The 20,122-nt window shown below is 43.5% G+C and overlaps 1 protein-coding gene and 1 long non-coding RNA gene across 2 annotated transcripts in view; both read right to left on the bottom strand.

Annotated features, from left to right (window-relative positions):
* Positions 1–267: 267 nt before the first annotated feature.
* The window catches only part of LOC138278794 (uncharacterized), a 344,627-nt gene continuing 324,772 nt past the window's right edge, over positions 268–20,122 (bottom strand). The window contains exon 9 of the mRNA XM_069219314.1: positions 268–488. Within this exon, the coding sequence (XP_069075415.1) occupies positions 344–488 (145 nt within the window). The 3' untranslated portion in view covers positions 268–343. The remainder of the gene's footprint in view (positions 489–20,122) is intronic.
* Positions 11,262–20,122, bottom strand: part of LOC138282980 (uncharacterized) — a 43,069-nt gene continuing 34,208 nt past the window's right edge. The window contains exon 3 of the long non-coding RNA XR_011201029.1: positions 11,262–11,501. This is a non-coding gene — a long non-coding RNA (uncharacterized lncRNA). The remainder of the gene's footprint in view (positions 11,502–20,122) is intronic.

Below are 20,122 nucleotides of genomic sequence, written 5' to 3' on the forward strand. Positions count from 1 at the left end.
AGCCCCAGTCCACTGCCCTCTTAAATGTAACGTCATTAAATGAAAAAGTAAATTTTAGCAATGAATACAATCATTTTGTATAATAGTTAAAGGACATTTTATTAGAGTAAAGGAAAATACATGGAAACCTGGAACGAAATTAGAATGGCTGGTCAAAAGAAGAAATCACATACAAGGTTTTTTTCATACATGAAATGAACAAGTCGTTACAACGAGCATGCAAGAAAGAAGGTAACACAGGGGGAGAAGATAATTTCCTAGACCATGATGGAACCAGACACATTGGAGCTTGGTGAAACATGGCTCACTATACAGATCATATGGTGTGTCCTTTCTGCTTCTTTTACTTCATTGCATAGACCTCTACTTCACACAGTATAAGGTTCTCTGTATAGTGTGGTATAAAAATACTGACATATTGGCCTTCCATCCCATTGCAGCAGAATACCACAAGCTTGTCAAGGTTTACCTGTGTGATTATACCACAGCTGTGACAAAAGAGACAAAAGCAACAGTTAATAAGAAACAACCCACACTAAAAACAAACCAATACATTGCTAGAAGGAATATATTGCCACTGCTTTTAATGATATTTATAATTTATCACCACTTAAATACAGTGGCCAACGTCCACTCAGTCCAGTTAGCATTAGGTATTTGGACTCTCCAATTTTACCTTTTTTGATCGATTACTACTTATCATGCCATTATGTAGGGTATATGACAGCTTTACTCATACTTCCCTTGTCTTGGTGGACCACCTTTATCAATACCTTATTAAGGTCCTATCAACACGTTACCGATGTTTGTGGATATTTGCAAGTCTTGCCTTTCCTATGAACATGGACAGCCCCCAACCATACTTATTCTATGTATACCAACATCTTGTGAGCTCCTGGGCTCGTATGGGCTTCTAGGGCCCACCTTAGGGGCGACTCTTATGTATTAAAACATATTTAGGCCTCACAAAACAATTATTTTGCTAGGCTGAAATGTTAGTTTAAAACTGCACTGAAGGCTGCTGTGGCAGACCTGAGGCATGTTTTAAAGGTCTAATTTAGTGATTGGGATAATGAGTGCTGCAGGCCCACTAGTAGCATTTAGTTTGCAAGCCCCGTGTACATGCAGTACCACTTTGCTAGAAACTTACACGTAAATTAAATCTACCAATCAGGTTTATGCCAATTACATCATGTTTTATAGAGAACTCAAGCACTTTATTATTGTTTAGAAGTGGTACAGTACACTGAGCCCTAAAAGGCAACAAAACAGATTCAGAAAAGGAGGGTGGAAAGACAAACCTTTTTACTGAACCTGTACATAGGGCAGAGTCCAACATGGAACAGCTATGATTTGAATGAAAAGAACAGAATCATCCTCCAGAATAAGAAACGTTTATTTAAGCCTTCAGCAACATATGGACAGACAATCTTTGCAGATTCTCGTAATCCCAATAATATGTGACCATTTTTTTAAAGCAATAAAAATGTCTAATTTAACATATTCAACACTTTCAAATAAGAACAAAATACTAATTTTGAGTAAGCTAATGTACATGTCTTCTGATTCTATTTTAATAGTATCATTAGAAGGTACATTAGGCAACAATGCACCTTTAATGATATATAAATATTCACACACACAGCTATTCATACAACCACACATTTAACACCATTTAATCTCCCTGAACCAATACATGTTCAACTACACTCTCATATACATATATGTTTGCTGTCCCACTCTTGCCTTTTCAAAAAGAAATATTAAACACAAACAATGTTATAGTTTTCAATTAACAACCCACACATCTCGAAAGCTACACATGCACTCTCTCATCATACCTACATAATCCTACCCGCAATCTACACATCTTTAATGTACACACAAAAATATTATAAAGTCATATATACAGCAGCAATCATAAGCTTTCACATAGCCATGCAAACTCTGCACTAAAACTGTACCAGCACCATTAGTATATGCTGAGAAATCACTTTTTAACTACACTGTACACTAAAACACAGAGTGCCTGATTTGGATATTGGCGGATAAGAAACTCTGTTACAACAGTGATTGATATCATGTGTGCCAATATCTAAATTCCATTATATCCTATGGGATGTTGGTGGACTAGATATCCATCACTGTTGTGATGGAGTAACTCGTCCATCAGTATATAAATCAGGCCCAAGGTCTTATGTAATAAATACAACAGCCTGTGCTGTTGACCAGACCGGTGACTAAGGGTCCTAATGCGACAGATTTGGGCCTCCTGAGGCCATGTTCTGGAAAGCTGTGCGTGGTCCTATCTAGTCCTACTACTAGTATCTGTAATGGTGCTCTAGTGTGTGGACGTAAAGATATGGGAGACAGTCTCATCAGTTGAATGAATTTAGCTGCAACAACACAGAGGTCCTCTGGCTTGACGTTCCTCTATTGAATTTGCTCTATGGTTGCCTGCAATGCTTTTTTGGGTGTTTTGGGAGCACTCTTTAGCTGCTTACTGAGATAATTAGTGCTAAAACCACAGACACAACGATGCTATTCTGTAGGTATTGTTCTCCGCCTCTCCAGGCATATTACTGTGTGTATAGGAGTATCCCTAGTTGTCCTTGGCAGCTGTTGTGTCTTATGCTATATACTTTGCATTCATATGTACCCTTGGCTGGAGTTTAAGTTTAGATGAACTGATTCTGAAGACACACCTACTACTGTCTGTCATCCTTGCTAAGTGAGATCTTGTAGGAACTAGACAATAACCAATTCAGAGCCCACCAAACAAAATACACTATAGGTCTTATTGGGATATTAGACATCATTTCAGGACCCATAGAATCAAGTGTAGAGTGAAAACCCCTGATAAGGAGACACATTTAGTTTTGAAGCAATCCACTATGACCCTCACCAAGACAAATCTTCTGAACATTTTAGGAGATTATAAAGAGAAATTCTGGGAAGACTTGATGATTTAGGTACTAAAATGGAATCCATCTGAGAAGATACTGGCTCACCTGTAACCAGGATGATGGATCTAGAAAAGAAAGTTACTCAACTGAACACCACAGGCTCTAGGACAACCTGAACAGTTAAAATGCTACAGGCAAAGTCACAATTACTACTCATAAAATATAAGGAGCTGTTGATTGCTGAATAGAAGAGAATTTTTGAATAAGAGCCCTGAGTGTAGGAGCAGAGGGCCTGGATGTTTGGGAAGTGCTGGATGTAGTCATGTGATCCTCTTTGATGGTCAGAAGGAGGTGAGATTGGACAAGCTCCACGGGAGGGTAAGGGGGGAATGCAAATCTCTCAGTACATGATCAGAGGTTGAAGAACAACCTGTCAAAATTCCATTACTACTCAGAGAAAAAGTATTCAAAACTGTCAGATGAGAAGGTGAGATCTCCTTCCGCGGATAGTTGCATTCACTCTTACAGGTAATTTCCACGGCAACCCTTCATAGGAAACTCTTGATAAAACCTATCACATATGCGTAGAATGGACAAGGTCCAATATAGATAGAGAATTTCCATGTGGATCTCTTTGTAGAAGTATGATCAACCCAGCTTCTTCTTAGATTGAGGAGCTGTGGTGTAGTTCTTGAACATTCAATGGTGGTCCATGGTGTACTGAAGAGAAACTACGAGATTGAAATGTGTCATTTGCCATTCTGAAATTAGCTTGAGCGAGCAGATGGGAAAAGCCAAGCTCGCACAGGAGAAGGGAAACAAGGAAGGGAGTGGGAGACTTGACACCTTCTCAGGTGGTTTATCTTGTAGATAATCATGAGTGATCAAATAATGTCTCATGCTATACATACTTGTAGTTGTTGACAACATGAAAGTTTTCTTTTTTTCTTTTCCTTAACAATGGTAGCACAGTGTTTTGATTGACTGTGTGTAGAAGGTTCTGCGCCCCTTCTTTTTATATAGCTTTACTCCATTTACTACGGAAGCATGTGGGTGGCATTGTGCTGTTCACCTTATGAGACCTCAAAGAAAAGGGGTTCAACCAGTAAAGTGTGACTGTCCTGTAGGTGAGTCTTTTTTATCTTCATGCTTCTTTTGTTTCACTTTTTGCTCTGGGGTAACACACTTATGGTTCAAGGCACCCCGGTCCTTTGAAGAGATACTTTTGAAAGATGCTGAAGTTTTCTGTTTCACTATGCTGTATCACTGAAATGAAAAGGTCTTAACTTTCCTGCAAAGAGAATATAGATATGGAAATATTTAAGAGGGAACTGCCCCAAAGTGTCTGTTTGTAAAACACATCTTACTCAGGAGATCAAATGGATGATACAGGAGCTATCATATGTGGCCTATTAGTCCTCATGCTCTGCAAAATATAATGGGATACATGCACACTTTCCAGGGATTGACTCAAAAATACATAAAGAAAAGAACAAACTTATGATCTGAGGAATTCTAAGACTTAGTATTGGCCAAATTCTACCCACTTAACTAAGGGTATAACTCGTTTTTGCATGACTTTCATTCAAGGCTCTTCGATTTGAGGTAACATATTTGTATTAAGGGGCTTTATCTGGTTTGGTATGCAGCTGCAGACATATTTGGGTACTACAGAAGGACACCTAATTGCTCTAAATACATTTGGTTCAGGAGACCTTTAGAGGGACAAAACCTAGGTGAAAGGTGATATATCTAAATTTTATGCATATACACATCTGTGTCATTAAAATACCATTAAAATACCATTTCCATAGCTGATAACATTTCATTGCATTTTCTGATCACTGCTTGATGACCCTGAACTCGATCCACAGAAAGATGTTCAAGCAGCGGTTCATTCTATCACTGAGAAAGGAAATACAAACTAAATGGATAAGTAATTTGACCTCAACAATAACAATGGGACCTCACCCCCGAATATATCAGATGCCTTAAGTGGTGTTGTAGGAGGAAAGCTGATTGCCTCCATTACCATATTACTTACATGGAAGATGGGAAACTTACACATTTTAGAAACATATTAAGGATGTAGAAAAGAGTTATGCCAAGTTCCTCACTCATGTGGCTAACACAAACAATAGGTCTCAGCGGCCAGATGAAAACAATATTTACAAATAGGGTGAAGATGACCCTATTTCAGTGTAAAAGATTTGTCTAGGAGACCAAAAATAAGGTGGGGGCGTGGTCATCAAGAATGCCATGGACAAAGGCAAATTATCACATATTAAGGAATTCCTATCACATGGGTTTACCCTTATACTAGATGTGAGAAATTGGGTTGTTGGTTGACTGGAGTGTTAGTCCTGGTCAAGCTAAAACCACAATCCCTTGCAGGGTTGACCACAAAAAGCCACTAAATTAACCTGTTCCTGGGATACATGTCGCAAACTGTCCACCATCTGACAATGAGTGTATCTATAGAAATAGGAAAAATAGTAATTCCATGAATATACAGGTCATCTGCAATGCCTCAAATATCATCATAGATTTGGTGGCCTGATTCCCTGGTAGCACACATGACTCGTATATCTTCAGGCATAGTGGAAGATACACACAGCTACTTGGTGGAGAGTTTGGTGAAGGATATCTACTTGGGAATTTAACACAGAACAATGTAGCATAGTGTACAGGTGAGACTAGAGATGACAATGACTCAATATTCACTTTTGCCATTGTAGGAGACAGTGCATATGCAGTGTGGTCCTTCATCCTTACACCATACCTTAATCCAGCTACACCAAGTGAAGGGCGCTACAATGCGGCACATAGGAGGATGCAAAGTGTTGTTGAGAGGACCTTTCGCCTGCTGAAGAGTCGCTTACGATGCCTGCACAAAAGTGGTGGGGCACTGCAATACAGTCCAGAAACCTGCTGTAATATTGTGGCTACATGTGCTATGTTGCACAACATCACAACATCGAGAGGCATACCCCTGGAACCTTCAGATATAGAATCTGATGAGGGTGATGATCCATTACTACCTCGTCACACAGCAGATGGATCAAGAAAAGCAGAAGGCAGACAAAGATGTGCAAAGAATATGTACAATTATTTTCAATGTAAGTAATGAAGAGACCACGTATTGTACCTTATTGCTATAGGCATCACATTTATTGCCTTAACTTCAGGTCAAGTATGTGGGCATACAACATAGATAGTCCAAAAACAATTTTTGTCCTTAAATCAAATACTTTACCATTAACATCATATCAGTAGTGCAATGTCACAAAACAACAAGCCCTGAGACATGTCCCCATTCCTTTTTGTATCCATGCACTCCACTAGAACGGTCAGTGAGCTTTAGGGCATCTCTTGTTGAGGGTTCTGAGACAGCACTGTGTCTGGAACTGCAACGTCTATACTCTATCACAGCGGCAGTTACACTACTGCGGCAAGAGAGCTCCTCACTATCTTGACCACCCAGGTCGTGTTCCCAGTGACCCAGGCTGCCTGCATATTATCCAATGCATTGGTAGCCTCCACCAATCCCCGTGCGATGTCTCTACTGTAATGTGCCATTTCCACTTGCATGCCAACAGCAATTCGTGACAGCAAAGTAGTTGCATTTTCGAGGCGATTGACATAACCTATCCAATCTGCGCATCAATTGGTGATGCACCTACAGAGGGTGACATGGTCCTACTGCATTACTGACCATTACATCAGATTAACGGCCATTTGGCCATTTGCAATTGCAAAAATGTTTGATACATTTGGCCCTTAGTTCTTGGATGATTGAAGCGATATAAATGAGTATACTACTGATAGTCTTTTACTTCTTTCAGACCCTTCTGATTACTTTTGACACATGCTTCTCTTACACTCTGAAAAATTGCAACAGCACTATGCAAGGAAAAGTTACCTGTGTATCATTTAAACTCCTACAGCATCCTCAATCGGTGGGTGACTTTGCACCACCAAATTTCAAACTATATAATTCCATCTCCGAGTATTGTTTGATTGGTTTTTGCTGGGTCCACATGGTAATAGGTAGGTCTTCTTATTATATAGCATGGCTTCCATGGCACAGGCAAATACTTAACCTGTACCTCTGTTACTAACACTTTTGAAATTTGGGGCTTCCCACTGGGATTGACAACCTTTCCATCTTCTTATACACACATCCATTTAATCACATAAAGTGGGATGTAGGACCATGGCAGACACATTCCATGGGGATTCTCATAAATGCTTTTACATTTGTAAATGGAAATTTAATTTGGAGCTGGTGCAAAGATTACTTTATAAATCAGGGATCCTTTATTTCACCTTGAATCAAGAAGAGGAAATGTAATTGAAACCCCAGTTGTAGTTTTACTGACCAGTGACCTATATTAAATATTTGGGAATTAGGAATATGTTACAACTTGATATCTTTAAGACCAATTATCCTCCCTTATTTACAGACATATGCAAAGATTTACAAAAGTGATCCATTCTCTGCATCTCCTGGTGTGGGATGATGGTCACAATAAAAATGAATACCTCTCACTGTTTTTTACTTCTTTCAGATTCTTCTGATTACTTGAGGTGGGCCTCCTTGAGGATGTGAAAAACTCCATATTGGACTATATTTGAAAAGGTTCCCAACCCATTGTACCCCTTAAACGTCTGTTGCATCTCAAATCAGATGATGGGCAGGTGTTACCAAATTTCAAACTATATAATCTTTCATCATAGCTTTGAGTATTGTTCGATTGATCCTTGATGGAAACTGAGAGATTTTGGGTTGATATGGAACAACTGGTAGTAGGCAGGTCTACTTTGGATGTAGCATGGTTTCCATTGCACAGGCAACTACATACCTTGTGGCTCTGTCCCTGCTACATACATTTTAAAAAATTAGGGTCATCACCAGGTGATTACCCACCTTCTCATCACCTTGTACACCCATCAATTTAAACATGTAGTTGACACATAGAGAGAAGGTTCGTCCGTATGATAAATGACATGAAGAGGGAATGAAGGACAATAGCAGTTTCATGGGGTCACTGATACATGCTTTAACACTTGTAAATAGAAGAAATGTTACTTTTGTACTTTTGTAAGTACATTAAACAATGTGTGATGTACTCTAACATAGGAACTTGCCCATAAGAGAGATGACACAATAGAGAAAATATTCTCCTGCTATTCTGGGCCTAGGGTTGTGATCTCCAAGCTGTATTCAGTATTACTTGAAATACAACTGGTTCTGTAGGTCGAGATGAGAGCATTATCTTTTTGAGCCATTCTTTGAAACATCTTGAAAATATTACACAGAGAAGCTAGAAGCTAGAAGCTAGAAGCTAGAAGCTAGAAGCAGGATTTCCTGCATGGTTGGTACTATGTGACCACAACATTACATTGCATGTATCATCATGTCATTCCTAGATGTTGGGTGGGCCATGGAGTGTTCAGAGGTATATTTGGGGGCCCTGCCTTGGGTTGACTATTTATAGAAAGATGAGCTAGCAGTAATCAACGCTATGTTGGGTTATCTTTTCATAGCAGACTCAGAGCTTTACTTTTGGGAAAGTATCTGTAGGACATGATAGGCATCACAAAGTGAGTTATTTCTAGCGTGACAGTGTGAGCCTCTGGTAAGCATCAGGAAGCAGAAAGCTCCACCATCTATGATCCAGTGGCATCAGTGAGTGTGAGTATTTTGGCTATAGTGTGTTTAGTTAGTCACATTAAGGGAAAAAGTGTCAAAATGCATTGGACATGGAAACCATTGTTGCACTATATGTCCGAAGGTCTACCTAAATTGATTTGATTCAAATAAGGGCAGACGGCCCACAGGACTTCATAGGGATGGAGTAAATTACTCCATCCACATGGTGGATAGTGCACCCACTTACTGATAAATGACTGCCAAGCAGGCGGTCATTTATAGAGACATAGACAGGAACTGCTGTCATGACGGTTCCTGTCAATGCATTTTATTGTTTGCTATTGGCTGCGATGGAAGGATGCAACCCTGTAGCAAACAGTATTCTTTTTTCTTTTCAAAAAGAAATCCCAAAGTGGGATTTTGTTTTGGAAAAGAAAAAAGTGTAATGCTTGACTCACAGCTTCATAATATTTTTACTGTTCCTTACCGCCAGTGCTAACTTCTGATTTGAACTCAAATAATACTTCAAGGTATCAAAAGAATTGTTGGATTAATCCTGACTTCTTGTTCAATAGAATTTAATGTATTGTTTGCATAAATGGCGACTTAAGAAACTTGCCACTTTGTTTGCCAAAGTTTCCAGTGACCCTTTACGGTTGCACACAGAATGCTGTCCTCAATGCTGCCTTCTGCCCTACTGGGGAGAGGTGTGAACAACTCTTTGGAAGGAACACAAAGGGCCTGCCAAGGGAAGAGGTGTGAACTGGCAGGAGTTCTTGTCTTCTGCCAATGCTATTGTAAATTCCCCTTTCACATCATAACAGATTATGTCCATTTGCAACTGTTCTGTATAAAGTTATTCTCTTTTTACTGTGCTGGCAATACACAAATTAAAAGCTACAATATGATATATGTAAATTGATAAACACACAATTCTTCAAAACATGTTTATTCTGGACTCATTTCACCAATGGCTCTTTAATGGATTTTGTTCAGGAAGAAAATCTGTCTTTATCATGTTTAATTTGCAGCACTTGTTTCCCTTTTTATTTCATTCTTTCTTTCTTTCTTTGTTTCCTTCTTTCTTTGCTTCTTTCCTTCTTTCTGGCTTTTCTCTCTATTGCTTTCTTTCCTTCCATCTTTTCATTCATTAGCATTCTTTCTTTCTTTCCTCATTTCTTGGTTTCTTCCTTTCTTTCTCAATGCTTTCCTCATTTCTTTCTTTCCTATGTGCTTTCATTCCTTCTTACCTTCTTCCTTCCTTTCTTTTCTCTCTTTCTTTCTTTCTTTCTTTCTTTCTTTCTTTCTTTCTTTCTTTCTTTCTTTATTTCTTTCCCACTTTCCTTCTTCATTCTTTCCTTCTTTCTTTTGAACTTGCCTTTATTTTTTTCCTTCCATATTTCTTTCTGTTTGTGTTTCCTTCTCTCTTTACTTACTTGCTTTTGTCATCTTTCTTTCTATTCTTCTTTCTTTCTTTCTTTCTTTCTTTCTTTCTTTCTTTCTTTCTTTCTTTCTTTCTTTCTTTCTTTCATTCTTTCTTTCCTTTTTGCCACTTTTTTCGTTCTTACATTATTTCTTTCCTTCCTGCTTTCTTTCTTTCCTTCTTAATTTCTTACTTGTCTTTTTCTTGCCTTCTTGTTCTTTATTTTCCTGTAGTTTTCTTTCTTTCTTGCCTTCTTTCTTGCTGTATTTCTTACCTTTATTCTTGCTTCCTTTCTTGTTTTCTCAAAGGCATGATGCCTACGGCAAAACAATGAGCTTTTAAGGTCTGTGTTAGCCAACTTTTAGATTTTATCAAAATTATGAATATGACATAGTTACTCATGGGGGTTTTCGGCCACATGAAATCCACTTGTCCCTGATAATTGCAAAAATCATGAAAAAATAAGATTTTCCTAAAAGCTGATAGACAATATCAGACCTATCTGCTTTGCCAATGCTTGCTACAAATTGGTTTTATTGAGTGCATTTTCTACATATTCAACTGGTGTGGCACTTCTAAATGCTTTAGACTTATTGCTTTAATAAAGCCCGACTGCTCTGGGCCACAGCTACCCAGGAACTGAGCTAAAGTTTATCACATGGTAAGGTCGCACAACCACATTGTATACTATATCACTTTCCCCACACTCTTTCATAGGTTTGAGCACAATTCTGGCTGCTTTGTTATGCAAACTTCAAAGCCTACAGGTTAGTTTATGGTAGTGGGTTTATGGTAGTGTGATGTAGATTACTTTGCAGTAGAATGGATGCATCTTCACCAGGGCACTCACCAAGGCAAGTCAAAAGATCAGTTTGATGGAGCATTTTCCTTCCTGATCTTGGGTGCTTCCGCTGACTCCCTCTATCACATCGTAAACTTGCCAAACTAAACCTGCAGAAAATATAACTCCCAGGTGTTTTGACATAGGGTGGGGTATAGACAGTAGATGCCCCTCTCCATGATTATTGACAGGCCAAATGGAATAACTTGGAAAGTGCACATCAGTCTTCACACTGTAGTGGTCCTTGCCATTTTGGTGGCATCATGACCTATAACCTCAGATACTGAGAAAGAAGGTTACAGGCATCGTTTCATGGTCTTCATGCTTTATATTGAAGAGCAGAATAGTGGTTCAAAACATTGTTGTTTACTAAAAGTAATGCAGTTCATAGAACACCATCAATGACTTACATTGGGTTATGATTGTACGGTGAGTCTCCAACACGAACATGAGCCAACATCCTGCGTTTGTGACAACAACGGTTTCTGTTAAATATCCTGATTGCTGATATTTTGTAGGTCTTCTTGAGATCTAGCCTCCACCAGGCACCCATCAGTTTCTCAGTGTGGCTGCAGGAAGACACTTGTCCATCAATGGCAACCGAAGCATTAATATCTGGTGATTGACTAAACTGAGAACTATGAGCGACAATTCCTTGCAGTGCTAGGTTCGTTTCTAGAAAAATGAAGAACATTAAGAAGAATATGTGACTCAACAAGAATAGAGGAGGCTGCATAATACTCATACTTTCACGCAATTTACACCTAAATGTACTTGACACATTTTTATTAAATATACCCACAAAAGGAGGATGCAGGCTAAACAAGCAATCAACCATGAAAGAGAGGAAATATCTAGGAGCAGTACTGGGTTTACAGGTTTTTTAATTAGTGCTTTGCTCATGTACCACCACAGGCTTGCACATTTCTCAGACATCTGAAGCTGGGGTCTAGAAAGGAACTATGGCCCAGATTTATCAAGGTTTTACGCAACCTGTGTGCCATGCAAGGGGGCGAAGGGCCACACAAAACCTAAGTGAGCTTAATCAAGCCACCCAAGGCCACCTTGAGTGGCCTGCATGTCTTTTTTTAAATCTAGAGTAACGCAAGGCAGTGCAAATCACTGCCTTGAGTTACTCTGCTGCAGAGAAGTGGTACATGGTTGAAGCATGGATGTTCTCATGCATCCACCCAAAGATTTTGGCACATTCCTAGATTTAACATTAGTGGTGGATCTGGGAATGTGTCAAAATGCTATGCCTTCCCAAGTGAGGCTTAACAAGGAGAAATGTCTTTACTTGTCCTTGTTGTTTCCTCTTTCTTTTGTGCTGCATTCTGCAATTACATAGAAAGATTAAATGCCTCTCAGGATTGTTTTTGTGCAGAAAGGTCTTCCTTTCAGTACAAAACAATCCTGCCTACAAAGCAGACACCCTTCAAGCACCCAACATGATGCTAGAGTGCCTGCTTTGGATAAGACAACCAAAAGTGTGCCAGCATTAGGTAAGGACAGGAAAGCACCCTATAATGGTAGATACACACCATTCCTGTCCTTTCCCTTTATGCAGCAACATGCAGCAAGGTGGATTTCTGCATTGTGTTGTATGGGCCTATGTTCCTAGCGTATTAAATGGCTTTACCCAGTCTAAGGTGAAATGTTTTGATACACAAGGGGCTATATGTGTTATGCAGAAAACATTCCTTTAGCAGATGGACATAAATGTGAGTCATTGCTAATTATATATCTAGAAATAGAGTTGTTGCATAACAGTTGTCCGCCTCATCCTCGCTTTTCACAAATTCACTGGATTTGGTGAGATCATATTTGAAACCAGCAAAAATTTACTAACTTTGGCAACCCTTTTATATGAAGTACATAGGAAAGGACAAACGCTGCTCTAGACTGGATGGCAGAGCTGTTATTGCAGAAACTGAAAAATTGATTTTACAGTACACTAATGGCATTAATAGGGAGAAGAACAATGCTTAGGTGTGATATAAATAAAATTGGCAGACAATTTGACACTAAAAAACACTTAAATTATGATATAGTAATATTGATATTTTGCTGTTCAGTTCTGTGCAGTCTCCACAAAGACAAGCATTTGAAAAAACAAACAGTATAATCTGGGTTAACTTCCAAAACCATTTGATTTAAGGCACTGCAAAATACACTATGTTCAGAGTGCTAATATTAAAAACCTTGCTCAGTTGGAGTCTACAATGATACACTATGATAATGGAGAATCTTTCAGTCCATTAAGAATTCAAGATGTTTTTACTAGCCCCAAAATGTTGCATTCTTTAAACAAATGTGGAGTAAGATCCAATTGAACAGTTATTAGTGTCTCTAGATAATCAAGCCTTTGGAACCAGTCTTTCTAAGATTGGATAGTTACTTTCCAAGCAGTAGTGCGACTCTTGCCTAAAACTGGGTGGTCCTATGACACGAAGGCCCTGATTTATACTTTTTGATGCAAACTTGCGTTAACGCAGGTTTGCGTCAAAAAGCTTACCGCCAGCTAGCGCCATTCATGGACACCAGCCAGGCATCATATTTAAGGAATGACGCTAGCCTGTGGTAAGGCCCAGTTAGCTGCAAAATTATTGACGCTAACCTGGTGGGGGAGGCGTAGGGGAAACAGGAGGTTGTGCGTCAAAAAATGGCACTAGTCAGGTTAGAGTCAGAAAAATGACTCTATCCTGACTAGCGTCAGTTTTTGACGCACAACCCCATGGACATGACTCCTGTCTTAGTGAAGGCAGGAGTCATGCCCCCCAGCCCAATGGCCATGCCCAGGGGGCACAGTGCCATATAGGGGGGCCAAAGTTAGGTCCCTCATGGCACTTTGGAAAAAAAATCCCCAAACTTACCTGAACTTACCTGGGATGGGTCTCCACATCATTAGGTGTCCTCCAGGTGTGGGTGGGGGTGTTCCTGGGTGCAGGGAAGGGCACCTGTGGGCTGTTTCAATGGCCTCTGACCATGGAAAATGGCCCGCAGGTCCCCTAACGCCTGCCCTGACCCAGGCGTAAAATAATAGGGCTAAGCAGGCTTAGGCCCTCATTACAACCCTGGTGGTCGGAGTTAAAGTGGCGGTAATACCGCCAACATGCCGGTGGTAAAAAAAATGGAATCACGACCATGGCGGAAACCGCCAACACAGACAGCCACTTTAACACTCCAACCGCCACAGCAGTAGCAAGAAACACCGCAGCGGTAACCGCCAACAGATGGGCGGAAGACAATATACCACCCACACTATTACAAGACACCAATCCAGCAGCTTTTTTGGGGTGGTACCAACGCCATCAAAAGCACGGCAGAAACAGTACTCTGAAGGGAAACCACTCACCTCTTAACACCCAAGGAAGAACTAGGACACCATTAAGCCCGAATTGCAGATCCTACCCATGTTGCTGCCTCTATTAATACACCACAAAGTGGAAAGAAGGCAGCGGCGGCGACAACGACGGCGAGTACTGCACCTAGCACACAGGGGAGGGAGGAGGTAAAAGAGAGTGACACACACGCAAGCCCCCTACCCCCCACCCACACCAACGTACACACACACATATCCAATGACATCAAAGATATACCCGTCACCCCCTGGAAGAACGCAAGGACCAAACAAAATGAGTTTCACTAGTGTAATATTCGAACAATCAGATAGACCAAGAGAACATCAACTAATCAGTTACAGCAAGTATACAAGTCTGTACACTGTCCCATGAAATGTCTGTCGACCAGTGGTCGCAAAAGCATGGGCAAAGCCCACACATGACACCTGCCTCAAAACGGAGAGAACACTGCAGGGGCATCAGGTAAAAAAAAACAGGCACCTCAGGGGGAAGGGGAGGGAGGGCACCCCAGCCAGATGATGGTACATCGCCACTGCTCCTCGAGGGGGCTCTGTGCCCACTGCTTGGTCCTGGGGAGTGCAAAGACACAGGGCCTGATTCTAACTTTGGAGGACGGTGTTAAACCGTCCCAAAAGTGGCGGATATACCACCTACCGTATTACGAGTCCATTATATCCTATGGAACTCGTAATACGGTAGGTGGTATATCCGCCACTTTTGGGACGGTTTAACACCGTCCTCCAAAGTTAGAATCAGGCCCACAGTCTCTCAAGTGGGTGCACTGCCCACTGCTTGGTCCTGGGGAGTGCAAAGCCACAGACTCTCAAGTCTATCAGTGGGTGCACTGCCCACTGCTTGGTCCTGGGGAGTGCAAAGCCACAGTCTCTCAAGTCTCTCAAGTGGGTGGTTTGCCCACTGCTTGGTCCTGGGGAGTGCAAATCCACAGTCTCCCAAATGGATGCCTTTCTCCTCTGGTTCTGGAGGGGGCTCTGTGCCCAGAGTGCTTCATCCTGCCAAGGACTGGGTGAGTGGATGCATCTCTCCACTGGTTCTGGAGGGGGCTTTGTGCCCAGTGGTGCTGCACCTGGGGTGTGGCAGTTGAATTTGTCTCACCTGGGTGTCTCAGCCACGCGATGTACCAGGAACAGGTAGCATGATACTCCATGGAGGTAGAGCCACACTCCATCCTGCGGTGACTTAGGCTGCCAATTGCTGGTTCATGTCAGTGCTGGAGGTGGTGTCTCAAAGGGCGTGTCCAGGGTCCAGGACTTCACCTGCAGACTCTGACGGCTGCACACTGGGGATGGGGCTGATGTCCGACAGAGTGGCAAGGGCTGTGCACATGGCGGTGCTGATGGTGGTGCAGGTGGTGGTGTCTGCGGCAAAGATGCTGCCAGTGCTGGCCGTGTTGCAAGTGACTGTTGTGGTGGATGGAGACACCGTGCCATCTCCGGCAGCCTCGGATGGCTGATCCTTGGGAGCATGCTGCAGACTGACATTGTGGCAGCGGCGGTGCAGGTGGTGGTGCAGGTGGTGGTCGGAGCAGCGGTGGTGACTGTGGTGCATGTGGCTGCCATCCCTGATGATATGGTGGTCACCAGCCCCTCACCAGGAGACATCGTGCCTAGAGGTGATGTGCCCTTTGGCTTTTGCCCTTCTCCATCTTGACAGTTGGTGCAGGGACCTTGGCACTGTCCACTCGGTGTTTGGGTGAGGCCTTGCTGGGTGGTGTGACTGTCCCCTGTTGGAAGCCGGCCCCTTTTTGACCTTTGCAGGTGGTGGAATAGGGTGGTCCTTTTTTTATGTCGGTGGCACACTGGAAGCTCTGATGGGTGCCCCCTTAGACCGTACTGGAGTAGCAGGGACCACAGTGGATGTAGAGTTGGTGGCTGAGGTGCTGGGCTGGGATCTAGACATCCTGGCTCTAGGGGAAGGATGGGGGGAGGTGTAAGGAAGAGGTTAATGTTTGCTAGGAAAGGTTTTTTTGACACACTAGGACGGGAAGATGGAGGGGGTGTGGGAGTGGAGGAAGAGGTAGTGATTTTAGGAGGTGCATTTCTGCTGAGTTTGGGTGAAGGTGCATGGGCTGGAAGCTGTTGTGAGGTGGGTGGCTGTTGAGTGGGTGTGTGCCTGCATTTGTGTACTTTGGGAGGAGGGCTTACAGACACTCTGGGCGAGGACACAGGGGATGTGCAAATGGTAGTGGGTGGTGATTGCACGTGAGCGGTGTGTAGTGATGGGCGTGCTGTGATGGAGGCAGTGACTGATGATGTAGCACATGCAGGTGTGAGTGGAGAGGAGACTGGGAGGGAGGTGGAGGACATGGAGGAGGGGGACACAGTGGAGGAAGTGGATGTTGGTATGTGTGCATGGGTATTGTGCTTTTGTGAGATCCTGTGGGATGTGTGGTGCTTATGTTTGCCTGAGCCACTTTTGTGTGTTGATGTGTGTGCATGCTGGTCTGATGGTGTGCTTGGGATTGGCTGAGGTAGAGGGGATTGGGACTGGGTAGTGGAAGTTGGAGGGGGAGGCTGGACACAGGGACAATGGCTGCCATCAGTGCTGAGGCCAGAGCCTGAAATGCTCTCTGTTGGGATGCCACGTCAGAATGAATGCCCTCCAGGTATGCATTTGTTTGCTGCAAATGCCTCTCAACATCCTGTATGGCATTCAGAATGGTTGACTGCCCAACAGTGAGGGATCTCAGGAGGTCAATAGCCTCCTCAATGAGGGCAGCAGGGCTGACTGGGGCAGGGCCTGAGGTGCCTGGGGCAAAGAAGATTCCCACCCTCCTGGGTGATCAGGCATGGGAAACACACAGAGGAACTGCTGGGAGGGCGGTGCTGGTAGGGGGGTAGCGGCTGTATCTGTTGGAGTGGGCACAGAGGTGTCCACCATCACCAGGGAGCTTCCATCAGAGGAGGAGTCGCTGTCGCTGGTATCCCCTCCTGTCCCCGTCGTGGAGCTCACCTCGTTCTCCATCCCACTGGTGCCTTCACCCTCTGTTTACCCACCAGTTTGTCCAACTCCTCCGTGGGGAAAACAGGGGCCCTTTCCCCAGACATTCAAGCCATTGTCACTTCCAGACTCAGGTCACCGCAGCACTTGCAGTGTAGGTCCTCTCCTGTTGAAGGTCAGGTATCAAGTGAGTGAACAGATAGAAAATGGCGGTCAAGTCCGCGGCGTACGTACCATCCCCGCCGGTGTACATCGTCATTGGCTCTTGGTACCCATAGGGCCCAATGATAACCAATGCTGAATTGCGCGGCGGTCTTCGACCGCCTACTGCAACGCTGCTCAACGCCAGTGCAGTTACCTCATGTCCCCTTGTTCCTCCTCACAGGTCAGGCAGCTACTGTTTCGGAGGGGCACATGGCATGGCACCTAACTGCGTAACAGCACAATTTGGCAGATATACGGACAAACTACGCCACACACGGATTTACTCACATTACTACAAACATACTTGTGCAACCTATGTGGTACATGACCCTCTGCTCACCATTCTCCTCCATAAGGCACATCCGCTGGGGCAGATGATGAGATGGCGTCATCCTCTGGTGTACAGACCCCTGGTGGACCTGTCGACAATGGAAGACAGACACATCATTATCACCTACAGACTTGATCGTGTCACAATCCAAGACCTGTGAGCCCAAATGGAGCCAGACCTGATGTCAGCTATCTGCTATCCCACAGGAATACCCCCTCTAGTGCAGATCCTGTCAGTGCTCAATTTCCTGGCAAGTGGCTCCTTTCAAACTACAGTGGCCATGGCATCTGGGATATCTCAGCCAATGTTTTCTAACGTGTTGACCAGAGTGTTGTCTGCCCTGCTGAAACACATGCGCAGCTACATCATGTTTCCACAGGTGGAGGATTTGCCCACAGTGAAAGCTGACTTTTATGCTCTGGGACATATCCCCAACATAATTGGTGCCATTGATGGTACATATGTGGCATTTCCCCCCCCTGCAGAAATGAACAAGTGTACAGAAATCGAAAAAGCTACCATTTGATGAATTTGCAGATGGTGTGTTTGGCGGACCAGTACATCTCTCATGTGAATGCCAAGTATCCTGGCTCTGTGCATGAGGCTATATTTTGAGGAATAGCAGTATCCCTTATGTGATGGGCCAACTCTAGAGGCACCGGGTTTGGTTAATAGGAGAGCTCAAGGTCCCCACACAGTATGAGTAGGTGTCTGGGTATGGGGCAGTCCCTAAGGGTTAGTGTGTGTTTAACAGGTATCCCTCGACATTTGCAGGTGACTCTGGTTACCCCAACCTGTCATGGCTACTTACCCCATTGAGGAATGCCAGGACAAGGGCAGAGGAACGCTACAATGAGGCACATGGGCGAACTAGGCGTATTATTGAGAGGACTTTCGGCCTCCTGAAGACCAGATTCCAATGCCTCCATCTAACAGGTGGCTCCCTATACTCCTCACCGAAGAAGGTGTGGCAGGTAATCATGGCATGATGCATGTTCCACAACCTGGCATTGCGACGCCAGGTGCCTTTTCTGCAGAAGGATGGGCCTGATGATGGTCTTTTGGCAGCGGTGGAGCCTGTGGACAGTGAGGAAGAGGAGGCAGAGGAAGAAGATATTGACAACCGAACGAACATCATCATGCAGTACTTCCAGTGACACACAGGTAAGAGACTGTCACTGCTTTTCACATTTCTGAATACTGTAGGACATTGTATAAGTCAGCCTCTTCACCTTTGTCTATGGACACTGACAGTTCACTTTGGCTTTCCATTTCACAGATCTGGGCACCTCATTCTGCCTTCTGCTATATGTACTGCTGTCCAACAACTGTCATGCATTGGTATGAGCAAATGAACATTTACATTGATATTTGTTGATGATGTTGTAATTATACATGTGTGAAAGAACAGGCTGACTCCATACTGGTTTGTGATTCAAGGGTGTTTATTTAGGGGCTAATGTGTATAGGGGTATGTGAAAGGGTCTGGTGGAGGGAGGTTCATAGTAGAGTCCAGTCTCTTGGAGTCACAGGCGCATTGTCCAAGGGGACATAGGAAGGGGAGTTGTTAGAAATGGGGTCTTTGGTTGACAGTCGGGTTACCCCCTGTTCAAGCAAGGACCCTCACTCTAGTCAGGGTAAAAGAGAATCACCCTCACCTAACCCCTGCTTACCCCCTTGGTAGCTTGGCAGAGCAGTAGGCTTAACTTCAGAGCGCTAGGTGTAAAGTATTTGTACTAACACACACAGTAACTTCGTGAAAACACTACAAAATGACACAACACCGGTTTAAAAAAATAGGAAATATTTATCTAAACAAAACAAGACCAAAACGACAAAAATCTGACATACACAAGTCAAGTTATGAATTTTTAGAGATTAAACTCAAAAATAGCGCTTAGAAACAAAAATCCTTCAATGAGATGTTAACACGGCGTCGTGACGGAGTCGTTCCCAACAAGCCGACACCAGCGGCGCCGGACACCGAGTCGTGTAGACCCCCAAGTACAGTACCTTTGGTGAAGAGTGAAAACAAGCCGATGCGCGAAGTCGGGAATCGCTGCGTCTGTGCGAAACGTTGAATCCGTGCACTTCGAGCGGCATCAGTCATGACGTGGTGCAGCGACTTCCACGGAGTTGCGGACTTCAGCGGGGCTGCAGCAGCGTTGGGCCTGCGAAGAGCGTCGCATTCCAGCGAATGTCACGGCGTCTGGTGCAGGCGGCGTCACCGGATTCAGCAGCGGCGTCGGTCCGGAGTTGTCCGAAGTCGATTTCCTTGGATTTCCACCAGCTTTCTTTCCAAGGGCCCAGGAACTGGATAGGGCACCACTTGTCAGAGCAGGAGTCTCTCCAGAGACTCCAGGTGCTGGCAGAGAGAAGTCTTTGCTGTTCCTGAGACTTCAAACAACAGGAGGCAAGCTCTAACTCAAGCCCTTGAAGAT

The sequence above is a fragment of the Pleurodeles waltl genome, chromosome 2_2 (assembly GCF_031143425.1).
Source record: "Pleurodeles waltl isolate 20211129_DDA chromosome 2_2, aPleWal1.hap1.20221129, whole genome shotgun sequence".
Taxonomy (NCBI): Eukaryota; Metazoa; Chordata; class Amphibia; order Caudata; family Salamandridae; genus Pleurodeles; species Pleurodeles waltl.